The sequence below is a fragment of the Anomaloglossus baeobatrachus genome, chromosome 3, assembly GCF_048569485.1.
Source record: "Anomaloglossus baeobatrachus isolate aAnoBae1 chromosome 3, aAnoBae1.hap1, whole genome shotgun sequence".
NCBI classification, from domain to species: domain Eukaryota; kingdom Metazoa; phylum Chordata; class Amphibia; order Anura; family Aromobatidae; genus Anomaloglossus; species Anomaloglossus baeobatrachus.
The window spans coordinates 560,625,369-560,641,088 of NC_134355.1; the positions used below are offsets into that span (position 1 = coordinate 560,625,369).

Here is a 15,720-nt window from a genome sequence, read left to right on the forward strand (position 1 = left end):
AGCAACAATATTTCTCTTTCACTTCATTGGGGGACACAGAAGACCATAGGTGTATACTGATGCCACTAGGCAAAAAAGTTACCTCCTCCTCAGTAGGATACACCCACCAACAGGCACGAAGCTAATCAGTTTTAGCTTATGGTTAGTAGGAGGCAGACACGGGTCTGCTCTCAGTCTCGTTTCTACCTAAAATGTGTTGTGTGTTATTAATCTTTTCCCTCTGTTGCCCAAGTCACAAGCTGTATCTGAAAAACAGAGTGCAATTGCTTACTCTATCTTTCCACCTAGAGACCCTAAGAGCAGTGTAGTCTGATCCACAATGTACACTCCCTGGTCTGTGCGCCAGGACCCCCCCATCACATCAAGCATGTATCAAAGCAGCCACCAGGACGGTCCTCACCAGCTTTCCACAGCCTGCTCGTCCTGCATAACAAGACGGTGCTCGGGGGCAAGACAAATCCGTCCCCAGAGATTCCCTCCCTGGACCCTTGCTGATCAACTACATTCTGTGAAGGAATCGGAACCATCTGGACATGTACTTCCATCTCCCCTTATACCAAAGGGCAGCAGCGGTTCCATAACTGTTTCTTGCCAGGGATCCTTTTTCTTCTAGCGAATCACTACACTTCCTGCATCCGACCTATCAAAGCCATGCGGGCTGGTTACACGCACGATCTCCCAGACTCTGCCCCCTCTTCCCATTGCCGGCGCTATATTTTGCTGCAGCTTATGTCCTGACACCACTCCTTCATACACCATACTGCTTCAGGAACCACAGCCAAAGTCCTATGCCAGATCCAGAACCTCATTCGAACCGCTTCAGGATCCAGGATCCTTGCGACGCGCAGACTTCCCACACATCTCCTAAACTTTACCTGCTCCTTCTGTAATAAAATACTTCCCTCAAATCAAAGCACAGCCCATCATGGAGATACCACAGACCGACTGTAGTATCTCCATGATGTAGGCTCCCAGGAACTCCCTGCTTCCCAGGATGTGAGAGCGCTTCCTCCCCCAAATGGGCCACCACTCTGCCGCAGTCCAGCACTGACTTAATTAAAGTGTCACAAGGCCTGGTCTTGGTCATAGGGCATCTGCCTAGCCCACCAGCCGTCTCCAGTGTGCCAACTGCTCCCCAAGGCGGATCAGATTCACCGATAATGCATTTCGACCTGGCAGATCGCATAGAGGATCCAAAAAGCAGGCGTCCTCCAGATCTTCAACTTCTACCGCATCCTCCTGGTTGGACTATCTATCGCTATTCATCGCCGGAACGCCAAGCTGCGCAGGGCTCTGACCCATGCTTAGAGTCAGACTACCATCTCTGTTCCGACCAGGCCTTCAAGCTCCAAGGCATGATGAACAGCCTAATTCTGGGAGTCAACCAGAATCCATATCAAAGAGGAGAATTCGCCACCTGCAGAATAGACTGTATCTTTTAAAAAGGCAAAGCGCCCCATTTAGAGAGTTTTCAAGTCACAAGGAGTTTAACAGGATTTTTCCATTGAATGGGATCAGCAAGAAAAGCGTGTTCAGAGAAAGATGAATGGATTTCCTGTATCACTTTACATCTGACATTCTCAATATTTCGGCAGAGTCACTGCTTGTGGAACCTGCAGTATCACGGCTGGCCACCAACACGATTCTCCAACTCCTGGACAGCGCCTTTTTCAAAGATATGACCGACAGGCACATCGAATTCTTGTCCAAATCTGCATTAAGGCTACTTTACACACTGCGATATCAGTCCCGATATCGCTATTGTGGGTACCCGCCCCCATCTGTTGCGCGACACGGGCATATCGCTGCCCGTGCCGCACAACATCGCCCAGAGCCGTCACACATACTTACCTGTCCGGCGACGTCGCTGTGACCGGCGAACCGCCTCCTTTCTAAGGCGGCGTCACAGAAACGTCACTGAACCGCCGCCCAATAGCAGCGGAGGGGCGAAGATGAGCGGGACGTAACATCCCGCCCACCTCCTTCCTTCTGTGCATAGCAACCGGGAGGCAGGTAAGGAGAGCTTCCTCGTTCCTGCGGCGTCACACGCAGCGATGTGTGCTGCTGCAGGAACGAGGAACAACTTCGTTACTGCTGTAGTAACGATTTTTAAGAATGGACCCCCATGTCGCCGATTAGCGTTTTTGCAATGATGCAAAATCGCTTATCGGTGTCACACGCTACGGCATCGCTAATGCGGCCGGATGTGCGTCACAAATTCCGTGACCCCAACGACTCTGCATTAGCGATGTCGCAGCGTGTAAAGCCCCCTTTAGAGGCTGCTGGCACATTTAGTACATAATAATTAGACATGTATCTTCTTATTTTGTTTTTATATTAAAACTGATGGATGACAGATGTCCAACTGATAAAACCCATTGAAGGATTAAATAGACATATAATTTTTCTTTTTCACATTTAAAATCTTGCTTGATACATCTTGTGACTTGTTGACTTTTAAGCGGGCTTTACATGCTGCGATCTCCCTAGCGAGATCGCAAGCGATCGTACCCGCCCCCATCGGTTGTGCGACATGGGCATATCGTCTTGCTTACCCCCATCCCACGGACTTACCTGCCCTGCGACGTCGCTCTGGCCTGCAAACCTCCTCCTTCCTAAGGGGGCGGGTCATGCAGCGTCACAGCGACGTCACACGGGAGGCGGCCAATAGAAGCGGAGGGGTGGAGATGAGCGGGACGTAAACATCCCGCCCACCTCCTTCCTTCCTTCTGCATAGCATGTGGAGGCAGGTAAGGAGATGTTCCTCGCTCCTGCGGTGTCACACACAGCGATGTGTGCTGCCGCAGGACCGAGGAACAACATCGCTAACATCCTGAAAACGATATTTTGTTTCAGGACGACCTCTCCACGGCAAACGATTTTGCCCTCTTTTGCGATCGATTAAGATCGCTCTTAAGTGTTACACGCTGCGATCTCGTTAATGACACCGGATGTGCGTCCCAAACAACGTGAACCCGACAATAATTCATTAACGATATCGTAGCGTGTAAAGCCCGCTTTAGTTAAGAAAGGACACATAAGTAGGCTATAATTAGAAACCCACAATGGGTTAAAAACACATGACAAGTTTTTCATTTATAATATTTGCCACCCCGTATGTCTTCTCAATGAGAAAGAAATTACATTGAAGTTTGATACCTATATTGATCCACCTAATTCATATGGGAACCAGCACGGCCCGAACATCAATGCACTATACATACTGGAGACTACAAGTTTATCTCTCCATGGGGCTATGAGCTGACAACTACCGTATTTTTCGCTTTATAAGACGCACCTGATTATAAGATGCACCCCCAAATTTGGTGAAGGAAAAGAGAATTTTTTTTTTAATGTTAAATGGGGTCCGTCTTATAATGCCAGTGTCCGTCTAACAAATCATATAGGGTATATGTCCCTCATAGCCCTCCCATCCTAAAATTAGCCCCCTTAATCTGGATATGGCCCCCTTATATTGAATATAGCCCCCTTGTGCTGGCACACGTCCCCCAGTGATGCCACATGTCCCCCATTGATGGCACACGTCCCCTATTGCTGGCACACGTCCCCTATTGCTGGCACATGTCTGCTATTGATGGAACACGTCCCCTATTTATGGCACACGTCCCCTATTGCTGGCACATATCCCGTACATCTGGCACAGGTCTCCTGTAGATGGCACACATCCCGTACAGCTGGCACAGGTCTCCTGTAGATGGCACACATCTCCTACAGCTGGCACAGGTCTCCTATGGATGGCACACGTCCCCCTGTGCTGCCCATTGCCCCCTATGGATGGCACATGTCCCCCTGTGTTTGATATGGCCCCCTATGGATGGCACACGTCCCCCTGTGTTTGATATGGCCCCCTATGGATGACACACGTCCCCTGTGTTTGATATGGCCCCCTATGGATGGCACACTTCCCCTTGTGTTTGATATGGCCCCCTATGGATGGCACACCTCCCCCTGTGTTAGATATGGCCCCCATGCTGCTGCCCATAGTAAAATAAAACACTTTTTCCTTACCTTCTCCAGAGCAGCAATCCCAGTGTCTCCCTCTGTGCTGCTAAGCTCCTGCACTTCCTGGTTCTCGGTGCTGGTCATGTGATCGGCACAGCAGAGTGATATCATCTCTGTGTGCCTGATCCCAGTGGCAGCAGAGAGACTGGGAGATCAGCGCTGGAGGAGGTAGGTAAAGAGTTTTTTATATTACTATGGGCAGCAACATGGAGGCCATATCTAACACAGGGGGGGCATGTGCCATCAAAGGGGGGCGCAGGCACATATAATATGCGCCGCTCCCCCAGCCGATCACCGCGATGCGGCTTCAGCATCCCGGTGATGGACAATGGCACTGCATATTATATGAGCGGGAGCAGGAGATCTCCCGCTGCCTCCTGTAGTAGCTTTCACCAGCCTCCACCAGCTTCCAGCACCGCTCCAGAGCCACCCCCCTCCCCTGGACCCTGTAGTATATATATATATATATATATATATATATATATATATATATGTATGTATGTATATATCCCGTATATTCGGATTATAAGACGCAACCCCTACTTTCCCCCAAAATTTGGGGGAACAAAAGTGCGTCTTATAAAGCGAACAATACGGTACTTATTTCAGAAGGTAAATCTGCTTCAGTAAGGCCAACATGAGCCAGGCTGAACCATGCACATATGTCAATAAAGGATCCTTATTTTATTATTTTTTTACTGAATAGCTGATGTGAGCCTAGATAGCTTGACATCCCCTTTTCTTCTTTGTTGTGCAGTTTTCTGATCTTTCTAATACGGATATGTTTAAAGAGATTCTGTTACCCCCAAAGCTCAATTTAAATTACTTAAATGACTTTAAACTAGCATTTTATTACTTATGTAAAGGAGGGAGCTTTGGTGTACCGACAGGCTCAGCGCTCCTTTCTGCCCTTTAATCACCATTCTGTGCATCTCCCCAGGGCCGGCGCCAGCACCCGGCAAACCCGGTCAAATGCTGGGGCCCTGAGCTGCCGGGGGGGCCCACTCGCGGTGGCAGGAGTGGCGCACCGCTGTCACCACCCCCCCCCATCCCCCGGAGGATCGCGCTTTCAATTGCATCGGCATCGCAGGTGCCGATACAATGGAGAGCAATGATGAGAGAGTGAGCGGTGCGCTCTCTCTCTTATCATTCTCCCCGCTGTGACTGTCGGCGTTCTGACAGCTCTGCAGAGGACCGCGGTGACATCATCACTGCGCGCCTGCTGAGAGGTCAGAGCGAGCGACAGCAATGGACGACGCGCCGAGGAGACCGGATCAGCGGGGAAACGAGGAGAAGTGAGCCGCCCCTCTACTGACACTGGGCTCCCCTGACTCACAGGCCGGCCACTACACAGCGGCACTAGTACACATAGGGGCCTGGCAGCCGCTCTGCAGAGCCGGCTGCCGGGCCCCTATGTGTAGTGCCGCTGTGTAGTGGCCGACAATGCGACTGTCAGGGGGCCAGCCTGTGAGTCAGGGGAGCCCAGTGTCAGTAGAGGGGCCCCTGACCTGGAGAGGCCCACCAGCCGTTTCTGAGCTGCAGGAGTGCTCCTGACCTGCACAGAAGACGGAATAAGCCATCCTGCAGGACCTGTGATGATGTCACGCCCATGTGACTGTGTGGGAGGAGACACAGGATGCCGGCAGAAAGCAAGAGATGCTGAATCCTGAAGGAGATTTGGACACATGACTGGTAATAAGAAAAGAGGTGACATGAGGGGAAAGGGGGCTGCAGGGTGAGTGGCATATGATGAGGGCTGCAGACTGTGACAGAAGGATGTGAAGGGTGCAGAGTGTTTGAGAGAGGTAAGTTGGGGTACAGGCAGGGTGAGATGTGTGGGCAGGGTGTGTGAGATATGGGGGTGTAGTGTGTGTGGTTCTGGGGGGTGCAAGCTGTGTGAGATGTGGGGGTGTAGTGTGTGTATGATATGGGGGTGCAGGCTGTATGGGGAGCAGGGTGTGTGAGATATGGGGGTGTAGTGTGTGTGATCTGGGGGGTGCAGGCTGTATGGGGAGCAAGGTGTGTGACATAGGGGGGTGTAGTGTGTGATCTGGGGGGTGCAGGCTGTATGGGGAGCAGGGTGTGTGAGATATGGGGGCAGGGGAGTAACTACCGCGGTCGCAGGGGTCGGAAGGAGAAGAGAGTTACTTGTTTTTTTATTTTGCTGGCTGCATGACACATGGAGGCCTGGGGGTGCTGGCTGCATGATACATGGAGGTCTATGGGACTACATAATAAACATGAAGGACACCTTATACATGGACTACGGGTGCATTATACATGGAGGAGTATGGGGCTGCATAATACAATACGATTTATGGCGCTACATTATAATACATATAGGACTATGGGGGCTACATTATAATATATGGAGGAATATGGAGGCTACCTTATACATGGACTATGGGTGTGCGTTATAAAACTGGAGGCCTATATGGTGCAGTATAATATTTGGAGGACTATGTGGTGCAGTATAATATATGGAGAACTATGGGGTGAATTATAATATATGGAGAACTTTGGGGAAATGCATTGTAATACATGGAGAACTATGGGGGTGCATTCTAATATATCATGGGTTATGTGGGACCCTTTATATTATACGGAAGGCTATGTGGGGGCCATTATAGTATTTGGAGATCTATATACAAGGGGGGGGACAAAGATACAAGTATGGGATGGAAATGTTTTGTCCTGAGGGAAAAAGTCTCTTTCCCTCAGCACCCAGCTTTCCCATGCTCTGCTGTACATCTCTCAGCACCCAGCTTTCCCATGCTCTGATATGGGAAAGCTGGGTGCTGAGGGAAAGATGTATAGCAGAGCATGGGGAAGATGGGTGCTGAGGACAAGATGGATATCAGAACATGAGAAAGCAGGGTACTGATAGAGGGATTTCAGATCATGGGAAACCTGGGTGCTGAGGGTAAGAGCCAAGTGTCAGCGTCATTATCCTGTACCCCAAGTGTCAGTGTCATTATTCCGTACCCTAAGTGTCGGTGTACGTGGAGGGGGCCCCGGTCCAAATTTTGCACCAGGGCCCATCAAACTCTAGTTACGCCACTGAGTATTAATCACTGTATTCTACATGAGGGTGCCTACTGCTATCTGGCTCTGCACTGTGCTGTATACAGGCTGTGCTATGTTATATAGCACAGCCTGTATATAGCACAGTGCAGAGCCAGATAGCAATAGGCACCCTCATGTAGCATACAGCTTGTATATAGCCTATATACAAGCTGTATGCTACATGAGGGTGCCTATTGCTATCTGGCTCTGCACTGTGCTATATACAGGCTGTGCTATATACAAGCTGTATGCTACATGAGGGTGCCTAATGCTATCTGGCTCTGCACTGTGCTGTCTGGGTCTGCACTGTACTATATAGGTCTGTGTACTACATGAGGATACCTAATGCTATCTGGCTCTGCACTGTGCTATATAGGTGCTGTGTACTATATGAGGGTGCCTAATGCTATCTGGCTCTGCACTGTGGTATATAGGGGCTGTATACTACATGAGGGTGCCTAATGCTATCTGACTCTGCAATGTACTATATAGGGGCTCTGCACTACATGAGAGTGCTTAATGCTATCTGGCTCTGCACTGTGGTATATAGGGGCTATATACTACATGAGGGTGCCTAATGCTATCTGGCTCTGCACTGTGGTATTTAGGGGCTGTATACTACATGAGGGTGCCTAATGCTATCTGGCTCTGCACTGTGGTATTTAGGGGCTGTATACTACATGAGGGTGCCTAATGCTATATGTGTCTGCATTGTGTTATATGTGGGCTATATACTACATGAAGGTGCCTAATGCTATATGTGTCTGCATTGTGCTATATGTGGGCTGTATACTACATGAAGGTGCCTAATGCTATCTAGGTCTGCATTGTGCTATATGGGGGCTGCTTAATGTTATATGGGGGCTGCATAGTGCATATGGGGGCTACATAATACTATATGGAGGACAATGGAGTCTTCATAACACAATATGGGGGCTGCAAACTACTATACCCCCAGAGTTGTATGTCCCCTCCACCCAGGTGCTGTATACATAGTTACATAGTTACATAGTTACTAAGGTTGAAAAAAGACCTAGGTCCATCTAGTTCAACCTTCCTCCACCAGTTCTACATTTGGAGCTGTATGTTCCCTCCACTCAGGTGCTGTATGTCCCCACCCACCCCAGAGCTGTATACCCCCAGAGCTGCATGTCACCCCCCACCTCACAGCTGTTTGTCCTCCCCACCTCAGTCACTGCCCTCCTCTAGAGCTGTATGCCCCCCATTGCTGTATACCCCTTTCCTCAGTAATAAATATTCCCCCAGTAATGTGTTTGTCCCCAGCATCTATTGTGATGTATATACAGCAGTGTTAGTGTGCTCTATGTGCAGCCATGTCTGTTAGACAAGCCGGGAGGAGAGTGAGGCTGTTGCCGGCTTCCCAATATTAGAAATATATATACAGGATAAATATATAAAAATAATGTGTGTGTGTGTGTGTGTGTGTGTGTATGATGTGTATCTATGTATGTCAGTGTATATGACTGTGTCTAGATTTATGTCTATTTATGTGTTTTTGTGAATTTCTCTTTAAATAAGTATGTGTACGTATGCCTGTGTGTGTATGTATCTGTGCATGTCTATGTGTGGATGGGGCCCACTGAGACTCTTTCGCCCAGGGCCCACAAAGACCTGGAGCCGGCCCTGTGTGTACATATGCCGTATGTGTATGTATCTGTGCATGTCTATGTGTGGATGGGGCCCACTGAGACTATTTCGCCCAGGGCCGACAAAAACCTGGAGCCGGCCCTGCATCTCCCCTTATGTTGATGGACAGTGCTCACAGTCCGTGCTGCATCAGCTGAATCCACAGCCCTGTGTGAGCGCATGGACACAGCGAGAGCCCAGCCAAAGTGCACACGCAGTGTCAGCACAGAAAAGCTCTCATCACTAATTACTGTGATACAATAAGGATTTCTTCAGATTGTTTTTCTAGTATGAGTTCTATCCATTGTATGAACGGATGGAATTAGTACCTAGGCTGTTAACAGGTCCGTGCATTAATGCGGGCTGCAAGGTCCCCACAAAATCACGGAGACAAGTCCAATTTTGATCTGCGTCTCCAATCAAACTCACCAATGCAAATCTATGGCTCTTGAAAAAAATCATACAGCACTCGGATACCATACATATGCTGTCTGTTTTTCACATACTGGTTAATATGAGAAGCTGGAGAAACCTCCATTATTTTTTTATCTGAGAAAAGCTGATGAAAACTGATCAAAAACACTAATGTTGTGTATGACAACCCCCCCCCCCCCCCTAACATCTAAATGAGGCCTGACACTGACACTGGCTCCTGCAGTGTTAGAGTGCAAGTACAGGGCTGGGAATTCAGTTTAGGCAACGCTCATACTGGGCAATTGGGCACTGTCACTCAAAATAATAGGAGGTGCGCGGCACAATAATTGAGAGTACAGAGCGGTGCACCGGAGCGCCATCATTTGCAACCATAATTAAAACACTTTTTCTGAATGAAATACTAGGCAAGTAATAACTATAATACAAGGATTATTTTTATAGGGTCTCATACTCTTATGACTATATCATAGTTTTGAAATTGAGTTTTAAAAGGTGAAAGACTCAATTTAAAATAATAGGTATATAGATACCAACCGAACTATAGTAGCACTTGACTTTACCTCTTTCACAGTGAATCCCAGTGAATCCTTGAGTACAAACACATGTATAAGTGGTCCCCACGTCTCTGCACACTCCACCATTAAGACAAGGAGATGAGGAACAAGGTCTGATTTCTATAAAAATAAATAATAAAAAAACATTGTTATCAGAGTAACACTTTTACTGTGTGAGAAGCACAACAGATCAAAGCTGGTCATGGATTGATAACTAATAGACAGTCATTATCACACCTAGAACAGAGAAAGCTGGGAAGTTTTAATGACATACAGTTAGGTCCAGAAATATTTGGACAGTGACAAGCTTTGGAATTTTAGTTCTCTCTTTGCCAAAACAAATTCAAGATACAATCATGTAATCAATAAGGGCTTAAAGTGCAGACTCTCCTCTTCAATTTCAGGGTATTCACATCATAATTGGATGGGTCTAAGAATTACAGCTCTTAAAGGGAATCTTTCACCCTTTTGCATTTTTTTAGTTATTAATATGGACATACAGATGGCATAAATGTGAAATTAGCCATACCTGTATGCCTCCTGGATGAGGGGTCGTTTGGCAAAAATCCTCTTTTATATCTTCTATTTTCTGGGCTTTTGGGCGTGTCCAGAAGATAAGACTGCCTCTGGTCTTCCTTATACAGGATTCCTCACAGGATTCCTCCTCCCCTTCTCTTCCCTAGTTTCCCTGTGACGTCAGGTGCGTGGCCGGACATCTCGCGCCTGGGCATTCTGCCTGCCATCCCTCCCTCCACTGTTTCGCCCTTCTGTGGGCACAGGCTTCAACTTTGCTGTGCACAGGCACTGGGGAGTCATTGCTGTTTCACAGTGCAATGGAGAGACGACAGGCAGAATGCGTACGTAGCGGCCTCATTTTCAAGGAACCAAAAGTAATAGGACAACAATCTCAAAAGCGGTTAATAAGCTGCATGGGCTATTTGCTCATTAATGCAATTAAACAGCTGAAAGGTCTTGAGCCAATTCCAGGTGTGGCATTTGTAATTGGAAGCTGTTGCTGTAAATCCACAAAATTTGATCAAGGGAGCTCTCAATGGAAGAGAAACAGACCATCATTAGGCTTAAAAAAAAAAAAAGAAAGAAATCCATGAGAGAAATAGCAGAAATGTTAAGAGCGACCAAATGAACAGTTTAGTGCATTCTGCAAAAAAAAGCGCACTAATAAACTGGTGAACTTAAAAAGGCCTGAAGACAACTGTGGTGGATGATGGCAGAATCCTTTCCATGGTGAACAAAAAACCCATTCACAACATCCACTCAAATGAAGAACACTCCCCAGGAACCTGGAGTTTCAATATCTAAAGGCCCTGTCACACACAGAGATAAATCAGGCAGATCTGTGATTGCAGTGAAGTCATGGACATATTGTTCCATTTGTACACAGCCACAAACCTGGCACTGATTATCCACAATTTCACTGCAACCACAGATCTGCCGCAGATTTATCTCTGTGTGTGACGGGACCTTAAGGGGTACTTTGCACGATGCGACATCGCAATCCGATGCTGCGATGCCGAGCGCGATAGTCCCCGCCCCCCGTCGCAGCTGCGATATCCTTGTGATAGCTGCCGTAGCGAACATTATCGCTACGGCAGCTTCACATAGACTCACCTGTCCTGCGACGTCACTCTGGCCGGCGACTCGCCTCCTTATTTAGGGGGCGGGTCGTGTGGCGTCACTGCTGCCGTCACACGGCAGGCGGCCAATAGGAGCGGAGGGGCGGAGATGAGCGGGATGTAAACATCCCGCCCACCTCCTTCCTTCCGCATATCCTACGGGAGCCGCGGTGACGCCGGTAGGAGATGATCCTCGCTCTTGCGGCTTCACACACAGCGATGTGTGCTGCCGCAGGAGCGAGGAACAACATTGGACCGTCGCGTAAGCGTAATTATGGATTACGCCGACGCTATACTGATGATAAGATTAAGACGCTTTTGCGCTCGTTAATCGTATCATCTAGGCTTTACACACTACGATGTCGCCTGCGATGCCGGAAGTGCGTCACTTTCAATTTGACCCCACCGACATCGCACTTGCGATGTCGTAGTGTGCAAAGCCCGCCTTAGTCTACTATAAAGAGAAGACTTCATAAGAGCAAATATAGAGGGTTCATCACAAGGTTAAAAAAAAATAATCAGCCTTAAAAATAGAAAGGACAGATTTGACTTTGCAAAAAACAAAGTTAAAGAAGCCGCACAGTTCTGGAAAAGCATTCTTTGGAAAGATGAAATTAAGATCATCGTGTACAAGAATGATGGGAAGAAGAAAGTATGGAGAAGGCGTGGAACGGTTCATGATCCAAACTACACCATATCCTCTGTAACACATGGTGGAGGAAGTGTGATGGCCGTGCATGCATGGATCATGCCATGCATGCATGGCCCTAGGTCAGTATTTATTGATGATGTTACTGAAGACAGAACAGCCAGATGAATTCTGAAGTGTACAAGGCGATACTTTCTGCTCAGATTCAACCAAATGCAGCAAGGTTGATTAGACAGCACTTCACAGTACAGATGGGCAATGACCCAAAACATACTGCGAAAGCAACTGAGGAGTGGAATATTCTGCAATGGGCGAGTCAATCACCAGATCTCAACCTCATCAAACTGCATTTCACATGCTGCATTTCACATGCCTAAGGCTTTGTGTGTTTTTATCACGTTTTTTCATGCTTTTTTTAGTGTACTTTTGTCACAACACTGCAAGCAAATCTTTATGCCAGCAAAGTTAATGAGAAACCTAAAGTGTAGTGCATATTTTGACTGTTTTCCCTTGCAAATTTGATGCAAAAAATTATCTGCAGCATGTCAATTCTTTCTGCAATTTTGCCTGAATTTTTCACCATTTTAAAGCGATGAAAAATGCATGCGTTTTTCCTGCCAAGAGATGCAGAAATGGTGCAGAAATTTCTGCAATGAAATACTCAATGTGCGCACATAGCCCAAGACAAAACTTAGGGTAGAAAAACCCACGTACAAGCAACTACTGAAGTCAGCTGCAGTGAAGGCCTGGCAAAGCTTCACAAAGGAGGAAACCCAGCATTTGGTGACGTCCATGGCTTCCCCAGACTTCAGGTAGTCATTGAATACAAAGGATTCTCTACAAAGTATTAAAAATGAACATTTTATTTATGGTAAAATAAATTTGTCTAATTACTTTTGAGCCCCAGCAGGCTTTACAGAAAAATGTTTGCAATTCCTAAACATTCCACAGAAGATTTTTGTTCAACCACATTAATTAACCCTGAAAGTCAATTCAGGTTCAATTTCAGGTTCAATGAAAGTCAATTCACTTCAATTGCACCTCTGCATCTCAGGTGTTTAATTTTAAATACATTTTAATGGCGTACAGAGCCCAAATAAGAAGATCCGTCACTGTCCAAATATTTCTGCACCTAAGAGGGAATACTTTGTTCTTTTGGCATATGTTCCTTACAATGTAATCTGAAGGCACACACTCTTTATTCATTGTTGCAGTTACATACAACAGTCATCGTGTCTCATGGTAAAACAGAAAAAAACACATGAGCCAATGGGTCCTTGTTGAATTAAACAGTTTAGTCCACTTTTGCTGTCAATAACATTAAAATAATAATAAATTGCGATAATTTTATTTATATAGCACCAACATATTCCACAGCACTTTATAATAGAATTAGAATAAAAGGTATATTGAAATATACTGGCAAAGCAAAGGGCAAAAGAATAATTGTCCGATTTTCAAGAATACTTTTAAACAAACAGAATTCTTTGGGTGCATTTTTCTCACAAGCTGGTAAGAACTGTAGAAAGTGCATGAACATAATGTGAATAGAGATTGAAAGTGCTTGTGCCAAGTTTTTAAATTATTCCTCAACTAAAGGACTGGAGATAACTTGTGGTCCAATCGCTGGGACCCAAACAGTTCCAAGTATAGGTTCTGGAAAGTCCCATCTGAATAGAGTGGAGGCTAAGTAAGCATGGTACCGCTCCAATCATTCTCTATGAGACCACCAGTGATAGTCCACTCTAACTTAGCACTGATCTACTGCATATGTGATCAGATGGGGAGAACAAGGTTCTGGAGACCCCCATGTGAACAGTGAGAGGGACATCCATGGGAGCAATTACGTCCCTCATTGTCTTCAACTATTACTATGTTAAAAATTGTGTATGACCATTGTCTTTTAAAGATTAGTTTTATATATTTCACTTGATATAAATAATTCATTCTGAAAGTATGAAAATGTGACCGAACATATAACAAGCTATAGATTTGTCACAATTCCTCTGTGCAGACCATCTTGCAGACTAGAAGATGATCTGCTGCGTTTTCCTGGATTACAAACCTGGCAGTGGCACGATTCCTCTGTGCAAAGCATGCTTGCCCAGAACCTTGCCAGTTGTATTCTCTGGTTCTACAGTTGTGCTGTTGGCTTGTGTCTCTGCTAGTGTTCTGATCTTTGTGTTCTGACCCCGGACTGTTATTTGACTCCTCTATGCCCGCTCCCTGTTTCTGTCGTGACCTTCTGTGACCTCCTGCCTTTTGACCTTGGACCGTTACCTCACCATGTCTCTGCTTTCTCTCTGAACTTATTACATGCTCTCCTGGATTTCTGACCCTCGGATATTGACCTCCTCTGGATGTTGATCTCCAGATATGACTCTGTTTACTCCTTGTGCTCATACATGTCCTCACATTACCAGACCCTTGCTATCCTGACTACTCTTCCGTCCATACTTTCCGTAAGTAGTGGCTAGCATCACAAGATTATAGTGTGGTTGCATCACAGCATTAAATAATTACACAGTATTTGTTCTAAATGTCTGTAATGAAGTTCTGGCCTAGTTATGGTTATACAGTCATATGAAAAAGTTTGGGCACCCCTATTAATGTTAACCTTTATTCTTTACAACAATTTGGGTATTTGCAACAGCTGTTTCAGTTTCATATATCTAATAACTGATGGACTGAGTAATATTTCTGGATTGAAATGAGGTTTATTGTACTAACAGAAAATGTGCAATCCGCATTTAAACAAAATTTGACCGGTGCAAAAGTATGGGCACCCTTATCAATTTCTTGATTTGAACCCTCCTAACTACTTTTTACTGACTTACTAAAGCACTAAATTGGTTTTGTAACCTCATTGAGCTTTGAACTTCATAGGCAGGTGTATCCAATCATGAGAAGAAGGGAATTTTGTTTACTTACCGTAAATTCCTTTTCTTCTAGCTCCTATTGGGAGACCCAGACAATTGGGTGTATAGCTTCTGCCTCCGGAGGCCACACAAAGTATTACACTTTAAAAAGTGTAACCCCTCCCCTCTGCCTATACACCCTCCCGTGGATCACGGGCTCCTCAGTTTTGGTGCAAAAGCAGGAAGGAGAAAACTTATAAATTGGTCTAGGGTAAATTCAATCCGAAGGATGTTCGGAGAACTGAACCATGAACCAAAAGAACAATTCAACATGAACAACATGTGTACACAAAAGAACAACCAGCCCGAAGGGAACAGGGGCGGGTGCTGGGTCTCCCAATAGGAGCTAGAAGAAAAGGAATTTACGGTAAGTAAACAAAATTCCCTTCTTCTTTGTCGCTCCATTGAGAGACCCAGACAATTGGGACGTCCAAAAGCAGTCCCTGGGTGGGTAAAAGAATACCTCAATAAAAAGAGCCGACCGGCCCTCCTCTTACAGGTGGGCAACTGCCGCCTGAAGGACTCGCCTACCTAGACTGGCGTCTGCCGAAGCATAGGTATGCACTTGATAGTGTTTCGTGAAAGTGTGCAGACTAGACCACGTCGCTGCCTGACACACCTGCTGAGCCGTAGCCCGGTGCCGCAATGCCCAGGACGCACCCACGGCTCTGGTAGAATAGGCTTTCAGCCCTGAAGGAAGCGGAAGCCCAGAAGAACGGTAGGCTTCAAGAATCGGTTCCTTGATCCACCGAGCCAAGGTTGACTTGGAAGCCTGCGAACCCTTACGCTGGCCA

General features: G+C 46.4%; 1 protein-coding gene across 2 annotated transcripts in view; it reads right to left on the bottom strand.

Annotated features, from left to right (window-relative positions):
- Positions 1-15,720, bottom strand: part of SNED1 (sushi, nidogen and EGF like domains 1) — a 347,445-nt gene that overhangs the window by 135,879 nt on the left and 195,846 nt on the right. For both annotated transcript variants that reach the window (XM_075340866.1, XM_075340865.1), the window contains exon 17: positions 9,732-9,845. In XM_075340866.1, the coding sequence (XP_075196981.1) occupies positions 9,732-9,845 (114 nt within the window). The remainder of the gene's footprint in view (positions 1-9,731; positions 9,846-15,720) is intronic.